The 17,448-nt window shown below is 49.1% G+C and overlaps 4 protein-coding genes across 5 annotated transcripts; 3 read left to right on the top strand and 1 right to left on the bottom strand.

Annotated features, from left to right (window-relative positions):
- The first annotated feature begins 510 nt into the window (after window positions 1-510).
- Window positions 511-3,381, top strand: selenot1a (selenoprotein T, 1a). Its single transcript, XM_061295462.1, has 6 exons — window positions 511-834; window positions 1,388-1,498; window positions 1,887-2,013; window positions 2,268-2,355; window positions 2,456-2,612; window positions 2,682-3,381. Exons 1-5 carry the CDS (start codon window positions 692-694, stop codon window positions 2,578-2,580), a joined length of 594 nt encoding a protein of 197 aa, XP_061151446.1. The 5' UTR covers window positions 511-691; the 3' UTR covers window positions 2,581-2,612; window positions 2,682-3,381.
- LOC133165848 (uncharacterized) lies at window positions 2,870-6,104 on the bottom strand. Its single transcript, XM_061295740.1, has 12 exons — window positions 6,013-6,104; window positions 5,568-5,651; window positions 5,436-5,497; window positions 5,257-5,358; window positions 5,033-5,122; window positions 4,788-4,969; window positions 4,669-4,718; window positions 4,389-4,597; window positions 4,270-4,349; window positions 4,018-4,176; window positions 3,734-3,953; window positions 2,870-3,653 (listed from the first exon to the last, which is right to left on the bottom strand). Exons 2-12 carry the CDS (start codon window positions 5,584-5,586, stop codon window positions 3,396-3,398), a joined length of 1,431 nt encoding a protein of 476 aa, XP_061151724.1. The 5' UTR covers window positions 5,587-5,651; window positions 6,013-6,104; the 3' UTR covers window positions 2,870-3,395.
- A 364-nt stretch (window positions 6,105-6,468) lies between these two features.
- Window positions 6,469-9,002, top strand: LOC133165640 (DNA-directed RNA polymerase II subunit RPB1-like). The gene is made up of 4 exons (XM_061295461.1): window positions 6,469-7,506; window positions 7,591-7,761; window positions 7,829-7,950; window positions 8,126-9,002. Exons 1-4 carry the CDS (start codon window positions 6,990-6,992, stop codon window positions 8,990-8,992), a joined length of 1,677 nt encoding a protein of 558 aa, XP_061151445.1. The 5' UTR covers window positions 6,469-6,989; the 3' UTR covers window positions 8,993-9,002.
- A 3,159-nt stretch (window positions 9,003-12,161) lies between these two features.
- zgc:153615 (uncharacterized protein LOC777747 homolog) lies at window positions 12,162-17,095 on the top strand. Of its 2 annotated transcripts, XM_061295564.1 has the most exons (8): window positions 12,162-12,237; window positions 12,322-12,577; window positions 14,599-14,708; window positions 15,161-15,284; window positions 15,477-15,686; window positions 15,776-15,899; window positions 15,968-16,061; window positions 16,168-17,095. In XM_061295564.1, the coding sequence occupies exons 2-8, from the start codon at window positions 12,386-12,388 to the stop codon at window positions 16,217-16,219; spliced, it is 906 nt and encodes a 301-aa protein (XP_061151548.1). In that variant the 5' UTR covers window positions 12,162-12,237; window positions 12,322-12,385; the 3' UTR covers window positions 16,220-17,095. The 2 variants fall into 2 exon arrangements, with proteins under 2 accessions (XP_061151548.1, XP_061151549.1); XM_061295565.1 differs by lacking the exons at window positions 12,162-12,237; window positions 12,322-12,577 and adding an exon at window positions 13,541-13,650.
- The last annotated feature ends 353 nt before the right edge of the window (window positions 17,096-17,448 follow it).

Raw genomic sequence — 17,448 nt, forward strand, 5'->3', positions numbered from 1 at the left:
GGAGCAAATTGTTTTGAATAGCCCTCGGAATGCAAAAAAAAAACGGCTAAACATTGGTTTACCCATAACTGTTGGCAAGAAAGGGTTGAAGAAACCATTCCGAATGAACCTTCGCTTGCTCCTATCCCTCCAACACGCCTCTTCGTGAGGAGAACGCTAGATGGCGCTAAAGTTCAGAAGCAACACAATAACTACTGAATCGCTAGCGAAGAAGATGAACTCCTCCTAATAGGCCAATGAGCGAAATCGGATCAGCTGTCACTCACTCGAAATCGGGCAGAGGGGCGTAGTGGTGTGCATTCCAGTTCTTTTAGGTGAACTGAATCTTTAGAATCGGAAGGCAGTTCACTCGTTGACTCGTTCGCGAACGGGAAAATCCAGATTCGTTCCCTCACGGATCCGTTCTCGCGATGAACTGGAAATGCGAATCACTCACTGGCAGATCCATTCAGTTGTCGAACGGGAAATGCAATTCACGACTCGTTCGTGAACGGGAAGTGACGTCATTTTCTTCTTTGGCACCAGCTTCAAGGGACCGGCATTAGCGCCATTACCGTTGAAGTCATATGAACTGAAAACAGAACCAATTACTGCCGGAAGTGATTCGTTCACTGAAAACATTCGTTCTTTTGTACCCATCGTTCACTCACGAGCCAACACTAGAGGGGCGACAAGCAACACCCGGTAAAGGATGATGGCGATCAAGTGGCTTCGCTTCTCCTTCCTCGCCCTCGGCGTCTTGTCGCTGTGTCTTGCCGCGTCCGGGGACAGCAATGGCGTGAAGAAGATGAAAATGCAGTTCGCCGCGGGGCCCTTACTCAAGTTCCAGATTTGGTAAAAAACGAGACCGAATGTGGCGAGTCATCGCGAGCAGCTAGCATAACGTAGGAAGCTAAGGCTAACCGTTCGTGAGCTCGTGCGTGCGTGCGTCATTGAAACTTTGCATCTTCGAGTGACATTCACCAAACTAGTAGTTTCCCGTTCGAGCTTTCTAATTCGAGGCGAGTATTCTTTTGTACTTCATGTCAATTCTAGTTGATGCTCGTTGCAAGTGTTTGCATGGACCACCCCGGATTACCACGGAGTAGCGACGTCTATCTAACGAATGCCTGAAGCTTTTTTAGTGGCTGGGGAGAAACTGAAATCATTAGGTCGCGTTAAACGGGTTCTAAATCCCCTATGTGCACTGCAGTTATTCCTAAACTGTATAAAGCACTTCAAAGAGGAAACGTAATTTTGCTTTCTTTGTGTGTCTTGACATGTGAAGAGATTGACAATAAAGCAGACTTTGACTTTGACTTTGAAATGATCTCCAGAGAAGTTAGCTCTGGTTCAAGTTGAAGACAAAAAAGTGCGTTTGTAAAAGTGCCTGTTTGTGTCCTTGCAGCATCTCCTGAGGGTACAAGCGGGTGTTTGAGGAGTACACGCAGGTCTTGTACCAGCGGTACCCAGACATCCGCATCGAGGGGGAGAATTTCCTTCCTGTACCCGCTTATCGGTAAGATGATCTGCCAAGTCAAGGGCGCTTTGTCTGTATAACCAACCCGTTCGTGTTCTTGCCAGATGAGCACATTTTCATGAAAGGTGCCTCATTTTACAAGCAGGCTTTTTGCTGCGGACTTGATCATTTATCCAGTTCCAGATTAGGGCCAAATAAATCATTGGAATTAGTACATTTTTTTCACCGCCTCTTCTTACGAGAGAGGGGGAAAAAGCAAATCGTTTCATCTTAACAAATGATGTCATTGTCTGTCCATGTGGCTTCAGTGTGTTATCAAGAGCGATCAGAATCACATGCATATATATATGCACTATATATATATATATATACACGCACACACACGCACGGCAGACTTGAAAAGTAGTGTTTGTTGTCCTCCCCCCAGACACATTGCTTCCTTCCTGTCTGTCTTCAAACTGCTGGTGATCGGCATGATCATTATTGGCAAGGATCCCTTTGCTCTCTTGGGCGTTCAAACTCCGGGCGTCTGGGAGTGGGGCCAGGGAAATAAGGTACACCAATGTTGTGGTCCAGGCCCTTTTTTGTGTGATTTGATTCAGTTGCTGAGCATCCTCAAGGGTGCGGCCTGAAGAACCCCTTGCATGCTGAGTGCACTTGAAGCCCCGTGGGCTTTCATTAGCCAAGAGCAATGTTTGCAAACTTTTTATGGCCATTTAGGGTCAGAGGCTCGGAAAGAACGTTGACTGTTGTGAGTTGGTCATCTTCGCTTGAGCTCAATCCTGTTGCATTTCAACATTTCTTTCAGATATACGCGTGCATGATGGTGTTCTTTCTCAGCAACATGATCGAAAATCAGTTGATGTCCACGGGAGCTTTTGAAATAACATTAAACGGTAAGTACCTTTCCACTCTTCATGTCAAAGCGAGAAGAAAATGGGCCTAGTTACATCCTTACATGGTTGTGTGTGTGTGTGTGTGTGTGTGTGTGTGTAGATGTGCCAGTCTGGTCCAAATTGGAGTCGGGCCACTTGCCCTCCATGCAGCAGCTGGTGCAGATCCTGGACAACGAAATGAAGATGAACGTTCACATGAACACCAAGCCGCTCCACCACTCCTAACAGTGTGTGGCCGCAGCCAAAAGCCCCTCCACGTAAGGACGCAAAACATTCTCCACCCTTATGCCTTTCCGGTCTTTCTAAGCCGTTGTCCTCCTCTCCAGGTTTGAGGTGGGCCGCTCGCAGGGCTGTGACGTGATGTTTATGAAGGTCTGCACTGAAGGCAGGACCACTGCAAGCGCAGACTGGATGCCCCCCCCATCATCGTCACCCCTTTCGAGATGACCCGCCCCGGACGCCAGAGCGGGCTCGATGGCGACAGCGCCAACCAGTCGGTCCTTTTCGAGTACCATTCACTCAACATCTTATCAAATCGACCAGATTCCCATCAAGTAGATCTGAATAAAACACTGAGCCCAAATGAACGGGTGCTGGGAAAGTCACCGTGCCACATTTCTTTCATAGAGCAAAGCCCGCGTTAGGTGTTGAAATGTTCAACTTGGTTGGATTCTAAAATGACTCGTCAACACAAGTAACTCATCCACGCGTTAGCTGTTCCTGCTTGAGGTTTCCCAACGAGCCGTCTGCTCCTCAAGGGAGTTGATGTACTCCACATACAGAGGTAGAACTAACGTTTAACGCTAGACTCCATGTGAACTTCCTGCATTCTCTTTTGAACCATACTTGTGTACCTGGTGTAGTCCTCAAAATCCAAGTGCACCCTGTCGAGTGACCTATTGTTGTCCAAGTACTAGCTTCAGCCCTGTAGAAAAGCAACTTGTTGTCAAACAAATGCTGGGGAGATGATTTGGGAGTCATTTTTATAACTTGCAAAAAGTGAATAAAAACTAATGGTAACTATGACGCAGCTTCTTCCGTTAGAGGCAGTCTTGGAGGCAGCCCCTGATGAAGGCACGCTCGTGCTGGCTCATCAGGACGTCGGCGCTGACCTCCAGCAGCTTTTTGCCGAAGACGCGGATGCTCTGGGTCGGCGTGATCTTCTGGTGCAGTGGTCTCAGAAGGCTCCAGTTGAGATGCTGGATGCACAGGTGGATCTTCACCCGAGCGGCCAGCACAAACAGCTCGTCCTTCAGCAGCAAAGGTCCGCTCGTCGCCATCTCTCTCGTGCATTTACACTGCGAGGAGGAGGAAGACGTGGCGCCATTTTTGTTTTTTTTTCGTCTTGGAGCTTTTGCTATGGAGCTTGTGATATTACCTGAGTGCCGCAGCTGCCCACGCTACACCGGGCCTGTTGCCCATTGGCCAGGAAGGAGACATAAATGTGATCCTTCCCCAGGACTCTCACCCCAATGTGCTTGTTTAGGGACAAGAAGAGAGGAGGCAGATGAGGCGGCGGCAGCGTCTTCCAGCTCCAGCGGCGGACCCTGGCGCCCGTCTCGTCCAAACACTGCCCGCCGGAACTGTTGACGTTCAACCTAAAGCAATGGGGGCAATCCCTTTGAATGCCCGCCCGTGCCAACGTCAATCTTCCTTTTTTACCATATGTTTCCGTTGCTGTGGTAACACGTGGCCGTGCCGTTACACTGGAAGATGGCTCGGATGGCTCTGGGCGGCTTGGGCTTGTCGTCATACACGATGCAAACCCTTTCCTTCTTTTTGCTGACGACAAAGACGACAGCCAAGGTATGGCCCGGATAACTGATGGCGAAAGAAAGACAAGGATGGACGGATGGACGGACGGACGGCCCACATTCGCTTGCTTCTCTCCACATTGTTTTGCAGCGTGCATACTAGAGCTGAGCAGAGCCGTCCGGGAACGAGTTAAGAAAGGTCCTGCCGTCCGTGTAACATTTCTGTTGAAATTCTCCTTCCTGTAAAGGCAGAAAGGGTTGACGTCAGCACCTTTGAGCCCGTCCCTCCCTCCCTCCCTCCGTCCGTCCGTGCGTGCGTTTTCTTCCCTTTTGATGGCATATGCCAAACAGAGGTGGCTTGTGGTCACAAGCGAACTCGCTCTCCTCCTTTTTGACTTGCACAACATTCTCAGCAACGTCGGTGAGCATCCAGCCGCCCTCTTCTGGGGTCCCGGCGAGCCTGAAGCTGAGGATTTTGGCTTCTGCGGCTGCGAGGCAACGGCTTTAGACTTCTCCCAGCAAAACAGACCAACGACCGGACATGTTTTCCTGCACTCACGGGGTTCTGCCTGTTGCGAGGCGTTGTCCCGCCTCAACCCTGCCAGTTCCCTGACATAGCAACACATTGCTTCCGTTACTCCATTGTTTGTTTTTTTGCGTTTAGATCAAAGTCCTTACATGAGTCCACGTGAGAGCTCACTGATATTTCGGCCGTTCTTTTTGTCTTTGTTTCCGAGCAGCGCGTCCGCCGGGTCGCTGGGCTTTTCTTGCCGCCAGGCCAAGTCATCTGCCGAGGGCCTCTTCCTCACCAAGGCCATGCATAGCCTCCTGCGCTGGGCGCAGCAAAAGGCCGACACCGCCTGACACGCAGTCCGGCCGTGAGCTTTGCAAACCGTAAGAACCTTTTACATCTCGTGTCTCACCTGCATCTCGTCTTCCCATCTCACATCCAGTACAGGCCTGGCGGTCCTATGGCAGTATTCACATTTTATCGGGCACTCAAACGGAGGAGGCTAGGACCACACGCACAAAAGTTGTTGTTGGTGCTCAGATTGTGTGTGAGGGTGGAGCTAGGATTAGCCTGTGTTGATTTGATTTGATTTTTTTACAGAACCTATGCATTTTTTGTTCAAATGGATTTGAATACCTCTAAATGTGCGGCTGCGTTGGCAAGTTGGGGGTTGTCAGACTCACGGTGGTACCTCAGGACTCCTGCTCTGATGCAGTTGGTGGGCGGGTCACTGAAAGCCTGATGGAAGCGAAACCAAATGACAGGAGCACGGCCAGCCCAGCCCAGCCCAGCCCGCCTTCTCGCATTCTACTTACAAAATTGTTCAGGTCACGGAGGATCTCGCAGATATCGTGCTCTATCTTCGCAACTGCATTTTCTAAGAACAAAAACATGGCCGTTGAATAAGGGGTGTGTACACCCCCCCTTCTTAGATTGACTTGACTCACTGGAAATGCTGGACCTCATCGTTTTCTGTTTTTTCTTCTTCTTCCGCTCCACACTTCCGTGGCTTGTCGTGCAAAGCTTCTATGCTGGAAATACATATTGCACAGTGGTTAAAGCTCTTTAGATGCTGGCTTTGAATCCCTTAGCATGTTTTTCCTCATGCTTATGTGAGATTTGAATTGTCTATATGTGTGAATGCGAGTGTACCAAAGAAAATGGATGGACGGACGGACGGACGTATTTTATGAGTACTAATGTCATAATGAAGTCTTCTGAATGGAGTTTGAGAAAGAGTGCATTTGGCAGGAAGGTTCCCATAATCACATGACACGTGTGTGTTACACCTTCCAAGCAATTCAACAGTCATGGTAAGCAAACATCAAATGAAATAGAACATGCAAAATGAAGACGCAATTTTGTGCAGACATATAGTCGTCGTCAACTCACCCACGCTTCGGGCATGCACCGAATAATGCCCTCTATTGTTGTCCGTAACCATGGGGATGAACGACTCGTGGCTATTATGTGTCACCGTAGCAACCTCAATCTGATATGATACTATGTAGTCCAATGGAGAGGGATGTTGATGAGTAGCTAGCTATTCTTTGTTAATCATTTGTCTTTATTTGGTTTCAGGTTAATGTCCTATTTATCCATCCAGCCACCCACTTTTTTGGGTCGGGGGTGAGCTGGAGATTATCCCAGCACCACAAGTTAGACTCTTGAAAGAATCTTGCTTGCAGGTTTTGGGGATGTGCAAGCAACGTCCACACTGAAAGGCTGGAGCCCGAGATTTGAACCCAGAATGAATAGGCTTTTCAACCTCACCAAAATTGCCATGTATTGGCTGCTCTGGAATGTTTAAGCAGCAGATGAACTTTGCTCTGTTGTCATGGAGAGAGAGGCCTTGGAGTCAATAAAACCTGGAGAAAAAAAATCAATGACATCGCCTTTTACTGAACAAGAAGAGCAAATGGATCAGTCGTAAGACAAACTCTTGATTTGCACTTTCATCTATGAACCTGCAAAGGTCACGCGTAAGAGCAATGCTATACACTGTCTCTCCAGAAGATGGCGCTAATAAACTAAGTAATGCTGGCTCAACAAGCTGCACGGACAACATTGTCTGAAAAATGCCACATTTCTCGGGACATTTTTGGGTTTTCTTTCCCACCACCTTGCGCGGACTACAAAGGGATAGTACAGCGCACGTCGGTTATTTTCAGTAGGTGGAATAAAGTGGAAAGAGTGATGAGCAACAAGCATTTTTCGAGTTGGAGACTGTGGTGTAGAGCTGCACGTCGGAGCGGAGGCAAAGCGATTCAAACGCGTGCGTGCGTGCGTGCGTGCGTGCATGATGTCAAAATGGTCAACAAACAGACGTCGGACGGAGGGACGGACGGACGCCTTTTTCAACCGTTTGGATGCCATGTTGCTGCTATGTTATTCCAAGCCACTTGGTTGGTTTTCCAAGGCAGGCCCACCCACCCAGCAACCCACCCAGCTCTTTCAATGCGGTGTGGTGCCAGCTGCAGCCAATGTTCAAGTCATCAAGTCTTGCCCTCCCGATTGGCTGCTGCAACGCTCGTTGGGCCAGCACAAGTGCATGGCGCACAAGTCAAAAAGTAGCGGGCAAATGGCGCACTCCGGTCTTTGCACGAGCACATAGAGACGAGATGCAAACCAAAAGCGCGAGTGCTTCATTGAGCCCGAGGAGTGGGGCGCTGCTGCTGCAGGTTCTTCTTCTTTTCGCAATCCTTTTGGCGGCCCACACGGTCGACTGCTACCGCCTGAGGAAGGCGGACAGAAGAAAAACGGTTCCAGAGGGCTTTAGGCGAGGTAAGATTGTGTTTGGGAAAGTTCCTCCAGCGCTGCATGAAGAAGTCAAGAAGGCAAACAGCTCCGTGGAGGATGAAGGCGCTTATCAGGCCGATTCTGCAGGTAGCAGCACAGTGACTCGCTCCACTTGTTCCTCCAATGGCTCCCTCCCGTTTTCCAGCTCAATCTGCTCTGAATGTTGCTTAGGAGGCTGGCCAGTAAACCCGCAGCAGCAGCAGCAGCAGCAGCAGCCACTGCCACAAGCCCCATCCCAGGAGGCCTTGTGGAGACGCATGAGCTCCCTACATTGTGGAGATCAGCACATGAAGCTCAGTGTGAAGAGACCGGGGCTGCCCTTCTTCATGACCGTGCAGCAAGGTTAGGAGAAGGAATCTGCAAATGGCTCATTCTCTCTGGCTGCCTTTGTTTTCTCTTTCTTCTGCAGCGCCCAACGCTCCTCCATTGCCTCTGCCCCATGTGCCCATCAACTGTGGCTACAATATGCATCGCAATTCCTTTGGATTCTTCATGTATGTTCCCTACGGTGCTTGTTACACGCATCAACAGGCAAGTGTTTTCAACACGCTGGCGTTTTGAGACTAAGCCTCTTCTTTGAGTTACATTTCTGTGTTGGAATTTGAAATTGTTTGAATAATCCTTTGAGATTTGCATGTATTTTTGTAACACGTCTTGAATGTTGTGCAGGTGACATGTGTAATTTTGTCCTTTTCCTTTGCTCAAGGCTGGAAGTTATGTCCTTCCAATGTATTGGCAGGGAATTCCAGTCCTCCTCATGTGCACCAAGCAGACTGCAAGTGATGGCCCAAAAGTTCCCAGCCCCCCACCCCTATCTGACCCAGTGGCACCTGAGGTTCAACATCTCCCCATGTGGCCCCCATTTGCCAAAGATCCAGTCTCGCCACTGGGCATTTGGTCGCCAGTTGAGCCCCGAAGCCATCCCCAATCTCCCATCATGAGTCCCAGGTCCCCAAGTGGCCCGCTGAGCCCCGGGGCCCATTCAGTGCCTCGTATGCCCAAGTGGCCCTTTGTCCACAAGTGGTCTCCTATGCCCCAGAGTCCTGGCTCCCACCTTCATAAGCCTCAGGAGCCCTTGTTGAATCATGGACCCCACAACCCATTTGTGCCTCACTACCCCGTGGTGCCACGCATGCCCTATGTGCACAATCTGCCTCGGCCGTACCAGGGTCCCTCACCCGTGGCCCAGTACCCCTTCTTCAACCCCTCCCTCTGGTCCTTCCCGGCAAATCAGCCGCGAGTTGTCAACCGGGAGCAAAACGGTCCAGCGAAGCAAGCGGTTGGCGCAACCTTTCCCCATTTTGCCCCTACTTTTGTTCCTCTGGTGCAGCCAACAACAGCGGCGCCAGCGCCGGCCACAACGCCAGCGCCGACCACAACGCCAGCGCCGACCACAACGCCAGCGCCGACCACAACGCCAGCGCCGACCACAACGCCAGCGCCGGCCATAACGCCAGCGCCGGCCACTGCCGCTGCTCCGTTAGCATACAATCCGTTGTATCAATTCCCCCCTGAGCTAATGCACTACATCTCCTATGAGGACTTTCTTGCTGCAATGTACGGCAATCCTTGAAGAGCGCAAATAAATGGTTGAAAACAAGCTCTGTCTTCTCATTCTTTTGGAAGTCTGCCTGCTTTCAGAGAAAGGAATACATTTGTATGCAAAGCACTCCTTCTTGCCATTAGGCGTCATGTTTGAAGAGTCAAATGAAAATGGCTGCAATGGTTTTTCCCTCACAACTCTAAACTGTGGAAATGAAAGGCAACGTTTCAATCATTTTTGGGATCGTGAGAAAGGCAGAAAGTGGTCATTCATTGTAACTTGAGCGCAACATTGGATCCAAAATTGAAATCCCAATCATTGGAGTAAATCAAATAACCATTGCAGTTATTTTTGTCATTTCTTTCTGAAGATGTTCATATTAGGTTAGTGCTGGGGGATCTACCAACTTGTTGAGTGAATGTATTGATTTAAAATTGACTTGCACTTGTCAGCTACCGCTATAAGACAAAATGATGAAATGTGTCTAGTGTTTGTCTTTTGCAAATCATCCACTGACCACTAACAAGGACAAGAGTTTCCAACAAAGCACGGGGACATAACACAAGGATTTAGACAAACGACCAGCTTCTGCTGCAAATACGAGCAAAGCAATAGGCACGGTGACGTTTTTGTCACTGCTCAGTACAATTTGGCATATTGTCAGTTCACAACATTAGCAAAGATCCGGAACAGTCAGTGTTTGGATATCATAAAAGCTTGAGCCAATGCCATTTGGCTCTTGCTTTCGTTTTTCTTTAATGGAGTCCAAAGCCTGAGCCAATGGTTGCTTAAAAAGACATTTTTTCAACTGAATATTTATCAAAGTGCATATTTCATACGCTGACTTTTTTGCCATCTCAGGCCGGGTCAGTTGCATTGCTCATCTAGACTGTCAAGTAGGATACACAATAAAAGCGCGCACACACACACACACTTGCCAATTTGAAGAAGCAATGCTGAAAATGGACACGCATGTTCAAAAAAAGAAGGCGACGACCAATGGGATCACGAGGAGCTAACAAGCTCACCTGAACGAGCACAGGTGTGGCCAGGCCGACGCCCACCAGCCCAACTTTGTTCCTTTAAAAGATGCTCTTCACGTGTGTTGTCTGATAGTTGAGCGTTTCCATCCAATTGGTGGGTGTGGACGAGTATGGCGGCGGACACCCCGATAGCGTATGCCTACTGCGGTACTCTAGTGCTTGCGTTTCTGCTGTGTTCCTCTCTCCCGAGTTTCAACTGTTTTCCGCAGAGGAGCCTTGGTCCAATTCTTCCGTGGCAATTAGCCAGCGAGAAGCATGGAATAAGGAAGGGCAAGATTCTCTTCAATGGAAAAGAACTCCAGTCCTTGTCAGAATCGGACGGTGAGACTGAGCTTCGGCTTTTGCTTTCAAATGGAGGGCGATGTGAGCCTTCAGTATTTCTCCAAGAATGAAAGTATACTTTTGTCTTTTTCCCGTGAAGAAATACAGGAGCAGGAGTTTGAGCAGCTCGGCCAAGTGGAAGCAGCATGGCGGCGCACACATCCCTCCCTGCAATGTGCTCCTACAAAGATGATCTTAAAAGTCACAGGACGTGGCGCTGCAAATTTGGACCTTGACCTAGGTAGCTCAACTCATCCCAGAAACGTCCAACTAGAGTTGGCTAACTTTTTGCACGATTTCTTAGAGAGCCTGAAAAGGCTTTCTTAAGAACTTTGAATGATTGCTTACGCTGATGCACTGAAGCGAGCATGAATGACAAATGGGAGTTGGCCCTGTCTAACCTCTCATTGGCTTTTCTTTTGTTCTTCTTTTTGTCCTGTTTTAGGCTCTGGACGTTCCCTTCCTTTAAATCAGCTGCCGGAATCTTGCGGCCATTCGCTCAGTGAGAATTCCCTCGGCCTAGTCTTTGTTGTTTGGTATGGTGGCTGCAACGTGATACAAGCGGTATGTGTTGACTCTTCCAAATGCTGATTGTGATTTTGGTGGAAAATTTGCAAACATTTCAGTAAGGTTATCGTGTATCTTCTTTTTTTTTTTGGAATCTGCTTTCAGAATGGCTATCATCTGCTGCCGCTGATCTTCTTGGAGACTTCGGTTACACTGGCCTGCCCCATGTTTCCCGCTTTGACCCGCCAGCATCCCATCCCACATCTTGGCCTAAATGCGGAGCGCTCCAAACGCGGTGCGGCCCAGCCCTCTGCCCATGACCTTTACCAGCACTACCACAACTACTTAAAGTACCTGTACTTTTTGCATAGCCTGCACAATCCCCAAGTCTATGCTGGCTACAATCCCATGTACCCAAGCCCCCATTTAGTTTCTCACTGGTATCCTCATCTTCCCATGTATTACCCGCCGCAGCAGCTCCACCAAAACCCTGCGGCCCCTTATTGTCACCCACCCGGAGCGCTTTGTCCGTTGCCTCATTATACTCTATATCCCCGTCATCGGTCTCAAGCACGCATGACACCAGCGACAATCCCTACTATTCCCTCCCTTGGAAGTCAAAGCACAACCGCAAAACCTTCTGAACTCCTCACGGCTCCAGCCACCGCGGTTCCTGCTGGCTCCCGATTCCGACCCTTCCTGGGCCAGCAGTATTGGCGAGAGGAGCCTTGGTTTTCCCAAGAAGAGTATGAAGGACTTCCCTTACACTGGGATGATATGTAACACTAGCAGACGGTAAGCGGGACTCTCTTTTTAGTTCTGGATTCTTGTGTGCACTTTTGTCCAATCTTCTCTCTCTTTCAGGAATTTGCAGGCATTCAATAAATATTTGAACTGAAAGCTGTTCTCAAGTGTCATGTTATCCCAACTATTGACTTCAACTAAACGTCTTGTGTACATCTACATTGTGACGAGCTTTTTTTTTTTGTTTCTCAGCGGAACTCTGATTTGCTCAACATCCCGATTCCAATGGAAAAGAAGGACTGGCTACTGCAAATCCAGTGTTCTGCCGGTCTACTGTGCGCTCGGTCTGTCATTGTATGAAAAAATGATTTCTGAGATTCTGAATAAATACAGTGCAAAAGTTCTTTCTTTTCTGATTTGCCCCTTCTGCATCTCAATGCGCATGCACCCTCCACCCCATTCTGTCCGTTTGGATCTGTTTCCACGTGAGGCCATCTCCCTCCCGGTTGGGTGCAGGGATGCTCTGTTGTCTCGCTCCTCTTGGCCAGGCAGCGAAGCACTAATGCAAATGGTTGAGCCGTTCAAGCGTGGCAGAGGAAGCAAGCTCTTTCGTTCGCTCTGCTCTGCTGCAAGCACATTAGAAAGCAGTCGGCAACGAAGGTGAGCTCTTTTTGACAATTGCGATCAGACGAGAATTAGCAACAGAACAATTGCTCATCCATTTTCTGTCCTCTATAATTCAAGGCAGGGGACATGACGAGGAACCTCGCCATTGTTCAGGAGATCTGATTCTCGACACGTTCTGTCCATGGAGGAGGACTACGATGTGGACGTGGCTGAAGTGTTCATGGGAAGGCTCGGAGCAGGCCAGTGGTGGATGCGCTTTGGGAAGGGGGACAGCCAGGAGGCCCAGAGCGCTTACGTGGTCAACAGTCGCAGCTGGGCTGAGGAGCTTCGGGAGTGTTACGACGGGGGACAAAGCAGACTGTCCAGCATCTCGGTCAGTTTTTCTTTCTCCTTACGATTGCATGTCTAAAGTCTCGCTGATTTATCCCTCTTAGCAAAACGTGCGTGAGGTAAACAAACCTGCAAGCGGGCAATGGGTGGGACACACACACACACACACACACAACAGCAACAATGAGAGCTACATTTAGGAGAGGTTCAAAGAAATAAAACTGTCGTTTCAAAAAATAGATGTTGCTTGTCCATAGCCTGTTTTGATCATCCGCAGGGAAGTGCATTAACAGGCTGACCAAAGGTGCATGGAAAAGCCTCTGCTGTGTTTTAGCCTCCGAGCAAACGGTGCCTCGGCCTTTGCTCCTTCCAGATATTTCCAGCTAACTGATGCAACCAAGCGCGATAGATGACTCAAAATAAAAGCTTGTTTACCCAGCATGCCTTGCTATGACGCAGCACTCCAAGCTGTGTGTTAGGGAGGAAGCCAAACCAAATCCATTCAAGCTCCACACATGGCTAGCTGGGATTTGAACCCCGAACCTCCGAACTGTGAGGCACATGTACTGACCGTCCATTGTACATTTGGAGGCAAAAGCGATCTTTCCAAATGTACGGCCTAGTACCGTCAGTCAGCCCAGTCATCATGAAATGCGCTGACATTTACTCCAAGTGTCCATGGGAGCAATTTATCGCTGAGTTATGGGGCGACCTAGGCCGCACGTCTCATTCGTCAGACTGCTCAGCCGTGCGTGACTCGCCCTCACATGGCGTAGCTTTGAGGGCATTCCGAGGAATGGGAAACGACAGCAAAGATGAGGAAGATGGAGGCACAAATGGCCAGCTCCCCCTTCCATCCTTCCTCTCGCGCTTCCCCCTCCCATATCTCTTGCTCCCCCCCTTCCATCCTTCCTCTCGCGCTCCTCCCTCCCACATCTCTTTCTCCCCCCGCCCTTCCATCCTTCCTCTCGCGCTTCCCCCTCCCACATCTCCTGCAGTATATGAGAGGGTCTCCTGGGTCCGACTCCACTGCAGCGTAGAAGAAGGGCAGGGCGGACTTACGTGTTCAGTACGATGCGATGAAGGATGGTGCACCAGGAGAAACGCGTTTACCAGGTGTGTGTGCGCGTGACCCTTTGTGTGTGTGTGTACGTGATGTGGAAGCGGTGAGAAACATTGGCAGATGTGACGTGATTGGCAGCCATCGCTGGTGAGATGCTGTGAATGATTCAGCGACACAGAGGCTTGGGCCGGCCGCTGTGCTCTTTTTATCATCTGCGTATTTCCTATTTGTTTGACAAGATGTTTGTATCTGTGCAAGAACTCCAGGTATGCCATCTGTGTTCAAGTCAAATGTGCTGCAGTACCATCCAGATGTATTTTCGTTTGTCACACGTGCCATTGAATTTGTGGGCTAGCTTGGGGAAATGCAAAAAAGGCAGTCCCATGCAGACCAGGAAAAAACAAAGCGAAAAAAACACGGGAGAGTCCATTGTGTGGATAAACCATGATGCTAAAATGCAGTCAAAAAGACACACGTGATTAATAGTTGAGGTGAAAGGAAAGAAGCATCCCTCAATGTGGCTGAAAAATATCACTAAGTTGTTCTACCATCTGGAATAATATCACAGCGTGCGTGGTTAGTTGTAGAAGGTCCGAATGTGCCTCATCATTCCCGCAGCAAGCAGGGTTGCTGCATGTCCGTGGATCCCGTCATGCACGGCATGCGGCCAGGGCAGACGTGTCACCTCGCCTGTCTATCCAATCCGAGTCCAGCTATCATTGCGATCTGCTCAAAAAGAAATGTGTGAATTCAAGTAAGCAAGCCACACGCTATGGGGCCAAAGGCTATTCCGTTACCATGACAACCGTGCTTTGTACACATTGTGTGTGTATGTGGCCGCTGCTTGAAAGTGGCTCTGTTTCTTCACCCAGCCTAATGGGTTCGATCCAAAACGCAACCGATACTAAATTAATTGGATTCATATTGGTCCATCCGGAATGTCCTTTTTGATCGTCTCATAACTGTGTTTTTGTTTTTTTCCCCCTTTGTTTTTCCGGCAGGCCCAGCGAAATGAGAGAGAGTCTATCAGGCAGAAACTGGCCCTGGGCAGTTTCTATGACGACGAGCCAGTCATCTTCACCAGCTACAGCAAGAGCGACCTGTCTTCTCGGTGGGTGGTTCTCTCAATGCGGCGGGCGGGCGGGCGTGTGAACTATTTTTGTATTCTGACTGACAGCTGACGTTGTTTGAACTCGCCATCTATTTTGGACGTCGGCTGACGTTCGCTCGCTCCCTCCCTCCCTCCCTCCCTCCCTCCCTCCCTCCCTCCCTCCCTCCCTCCCTCCCTCCCTCCCTCCCTCCAACATCATGGATATTTCATTACGTTTGTCGCTCTTTCTGTTTTTTCTACTCAGCAGCACAATAAATGCGCTGATGAATACGTGCACGCACTGCCTGCTGGTTGGATATCGATAATTCCGGAGTAAATATTTGCACTTACCTTTGATTCTTTCCACGCTATGAGTGGAGTTGGATGCAAAGAAATGCCGACCTTGTCATACTTGACCTATTTTCATGTCCATTGTATGAAAGACTTTTTTGCGGTGTTTTATCTTCTGTCAGGTTCCACAGCGGCGTCAACCTGCAGGTGTGTTTTGTCAACGACAGCAGCAGCAGCAGCGACAAAGACAGCGATGCGGAGGACAGCAGGACAGAAACCAGTCTGGACACACCCTTGTCACCTGTGGTATGCATAGGCTGCCTTTGACTGCATAGTTCTTCTTTTTCTTTTTATGACGACGAACCTAATGGTATTTCTTCAACAAACGAATTGGACTTGTTTCGCCTGGAAGTGGTCAACAGAGCCGAAATGCAATCATCATCATCAATCATAACAACCACCATCTCGTATGTTCATCATCAAATCCTCCCGCTCCAGAGCAAGCAGAGCTCGTCGTTATCGGATCGAGACACGGCGGAGGAGGATTCGGACCCGCTGGACGACTGCGGCGGGTTCTGGCGGGTGCAGCGGAGGCTCCAGGAGGAGGCACGGGTGGCCCTGGCTCTGGCCAGACCCATGGCCCGGATGCAGGTGGAGGTGGAGAGGCAGATCCAGCAGCAGCACAGACGCTCGCCTGTGGCAGATCTGGTTCGTCGGCATGAATCCCGATTGGCTCCGGAGAGAGCTTTTGTTTTGACTTCAACTTGAAACGACTTTGCTTTTGTGGATACACCCAGCTTCCGCATCTGCCTCACATCAGCGAATGTTTGATGAAGAGGAATCTGAGGCGAGGCGACATGAGGGATATGAGTCTTGGGCAGCTTCAAGTGATCACAAACGACTTGCACTCCCAAATCCAGAGTAAGTAGGTCAGACCTACATTGTCGTGGATGGAACGTCCGCTTGACCGCTGCGAGTGTTCCTGGCAGGTCTCAACGAGGAGCTGGTGCAGCTGCTGCTACTGAGGGACGAGCAGCATGTTGAGCAGGATGCCATGCTGGTGGACATCGAGGACCTCACCAGGTGAACACACTCTGCTCTTCTCATTGGATGTCATGTCTAAAAAGCGGGTGGCTCCATGGGTGATTGGAAGCAGCAGCCCACATTTGGTGTCTTTGTCTTGATGCAGACATGCTCACAGCCATCAGCGACATCGGGCTGAGAAAGCCAACGCGAAATGAATTCCCACGTGTCCACCTGCACGCCACTCATTGGATTGTCACTTGTGTTGCCACGGAAACTCCATTTGTGCTGTCTGTGGAGAAAAGGAAGAGGCCCTATAGTGTTCAGAACGTATCGCACCACTGGACCCGGATGCTTCTTGCTTTCTACTCTGCTCAACTGCTCATGGCAGATTTCGAAGGGTTCTCGACGTCATTCCGTCCGTCCGTCCGTCCGTCATCAAACCAACTTTGCCACCTTATGTCCATTTTGAGATGGGTGGAGAAAGCACTTGCACACTTTCTTCTTGATTTGTCCCTCGTAGTGGAAACTAGAATTCACTGTTGCAATAGAAATGTAGTCAGTCTGTCTCCAGTGCTCATTAGAAAGGATGGCTTGGATGCTGCTGCTGCTGCTGCTGCTGCTGCTGCTGCTGCTGCTGCTGCTGCTGCTGCTGCTGCTGCAGCACCACTGAGACAAACAACTGGATGTACAACAATCGCTGCTATAGTGCCCACTTTCATTGGACCTTCATTCTTGCACATTTGCATCGCATACAACACACCGATGATATGAAAGGTATTTTTTAGGAGTAGCAAAAGCATCGTGAACTGCCTCAATTGATTTTTTTTCTTAGGGTAAATTTATGAAGAAGAAAAAAACAACAACTAAATCCCAGACTATACATATACACATATATATATATATCTCCCTATTTTATGTGATAGAAAGGTTTATGGATGGCAAAGTTGTCTATGAAAGAAAAACAACTCGTTGCTTATTATCAGTGTGTCCTTTGAGCATAAAGTCGACTTTGATTTTCTATTGTATGCTCCGCGTATACATGTCTCGTATGACGACTGTAAAGATATGGGATAATAAACATTTCAAGTGTGTGGAGGGAGCTGCTGATTCTTATCACGCAACTGGATATAGTAGCACCACCTAGTGATGCTTTGCTTAATCGCACCTAAGACGACGTTAAATTAAAAAACAGTTTTTTTTGTTTTTTTTGCTCACTTGAAATGAAAACAGTCTGCTTATCCTGGATAATACGTGAAAAAGTATTTTCATTTATTTACCGACCGCTATTATTCTATCACGTTTGAACGCTGATAAGGTAAGTGATCCGAACCGGAAATGACCTCATGTGATGGCACACCTGACGCCAATTGTGGTTCATTCAAACGGCTTCGGCTCAATTAAGGTCACGAAATGTGAAAGGAAGAGAAGACGCTCATCGTAGCTG

This window comes from Syngnathus typhle, linkage group LG13 (assembly GCF_033458585.1).
Source record: "Syngnathus typhle isolate RoL2023-S1 ecotype Sweden linkage group LG13, RoL_Styp_1.0, whole genome shotgun sequence".
In the NCBI taxonomy this organism is placed as follows: domain Eukaryota; kingdom Metazoa; phylum Chordata; class Actinopteri; order Syngnathiformes; family Syngnathidae; genus Syngnathus; species Syngnathus typhle.

Bases quoted from the DNA above. Each gene is read 5' to 3' on its own strand.
- LOC133165848 (XM_061295740.1), bottom strand. The intron at 4,970-5,032 runs GTGAGACACGAG...ACTGCGTGTCAG, and splicing joins GATGGGAAGACGAGATGCAG to GCGGTGTCGGCCTTTTGCTG. The intron at 4,350-4,388 runs GCTCAAAGGTGC...CTGCCTTTACAG, and splicing joins AGGGAGGGAGGGAGGGACGG to GAAGGAGAATTTCAACAGAA.
- LOC133165640 (XM_061295461.1), top strand. From the start codon at position 6,990: ATGCCATGTTGCTGCTATGTTATTCCAAGCCACTTGGTTGGTTTTCCA. The intron at 7,507-7,590 runs GTAGCAGCACAG...AATGTTGCTTAG, and splicing joins TTATCAGGCCGATTCTGCAG to GAGGCTGGCCAGTAAACCCG. The intron at 7,951-8,125 runs GCAAGTGTTTTC...CCTTTGCTCAAG, and splicing joins CTTGTTACACGCATCAACAG to GCTGGAAGTTATGTCCTTCC.
- zgc:153615 (XM_061295564.1), top strand. From the start codon at position 12,386: ATGGAGGAGGACTACGATGTGGACGTGGCTGAAGTGTTCATGGGAAGG. The intron at 12,578-14,598 runs GTCAGTTTTTCT...TTTTTCCGGCAG, and splicing joins GCAGACTGTCCAGCATCTCG to GCCCAGCGAAATGAGAGAGA. The intron at 16,062-16,167 runs GTGAACACACTC...GTCTTGATGCAG, and splicing joins GACATCGAGGACCTCACCAG to ACATGCTCACAGCCATCAGC.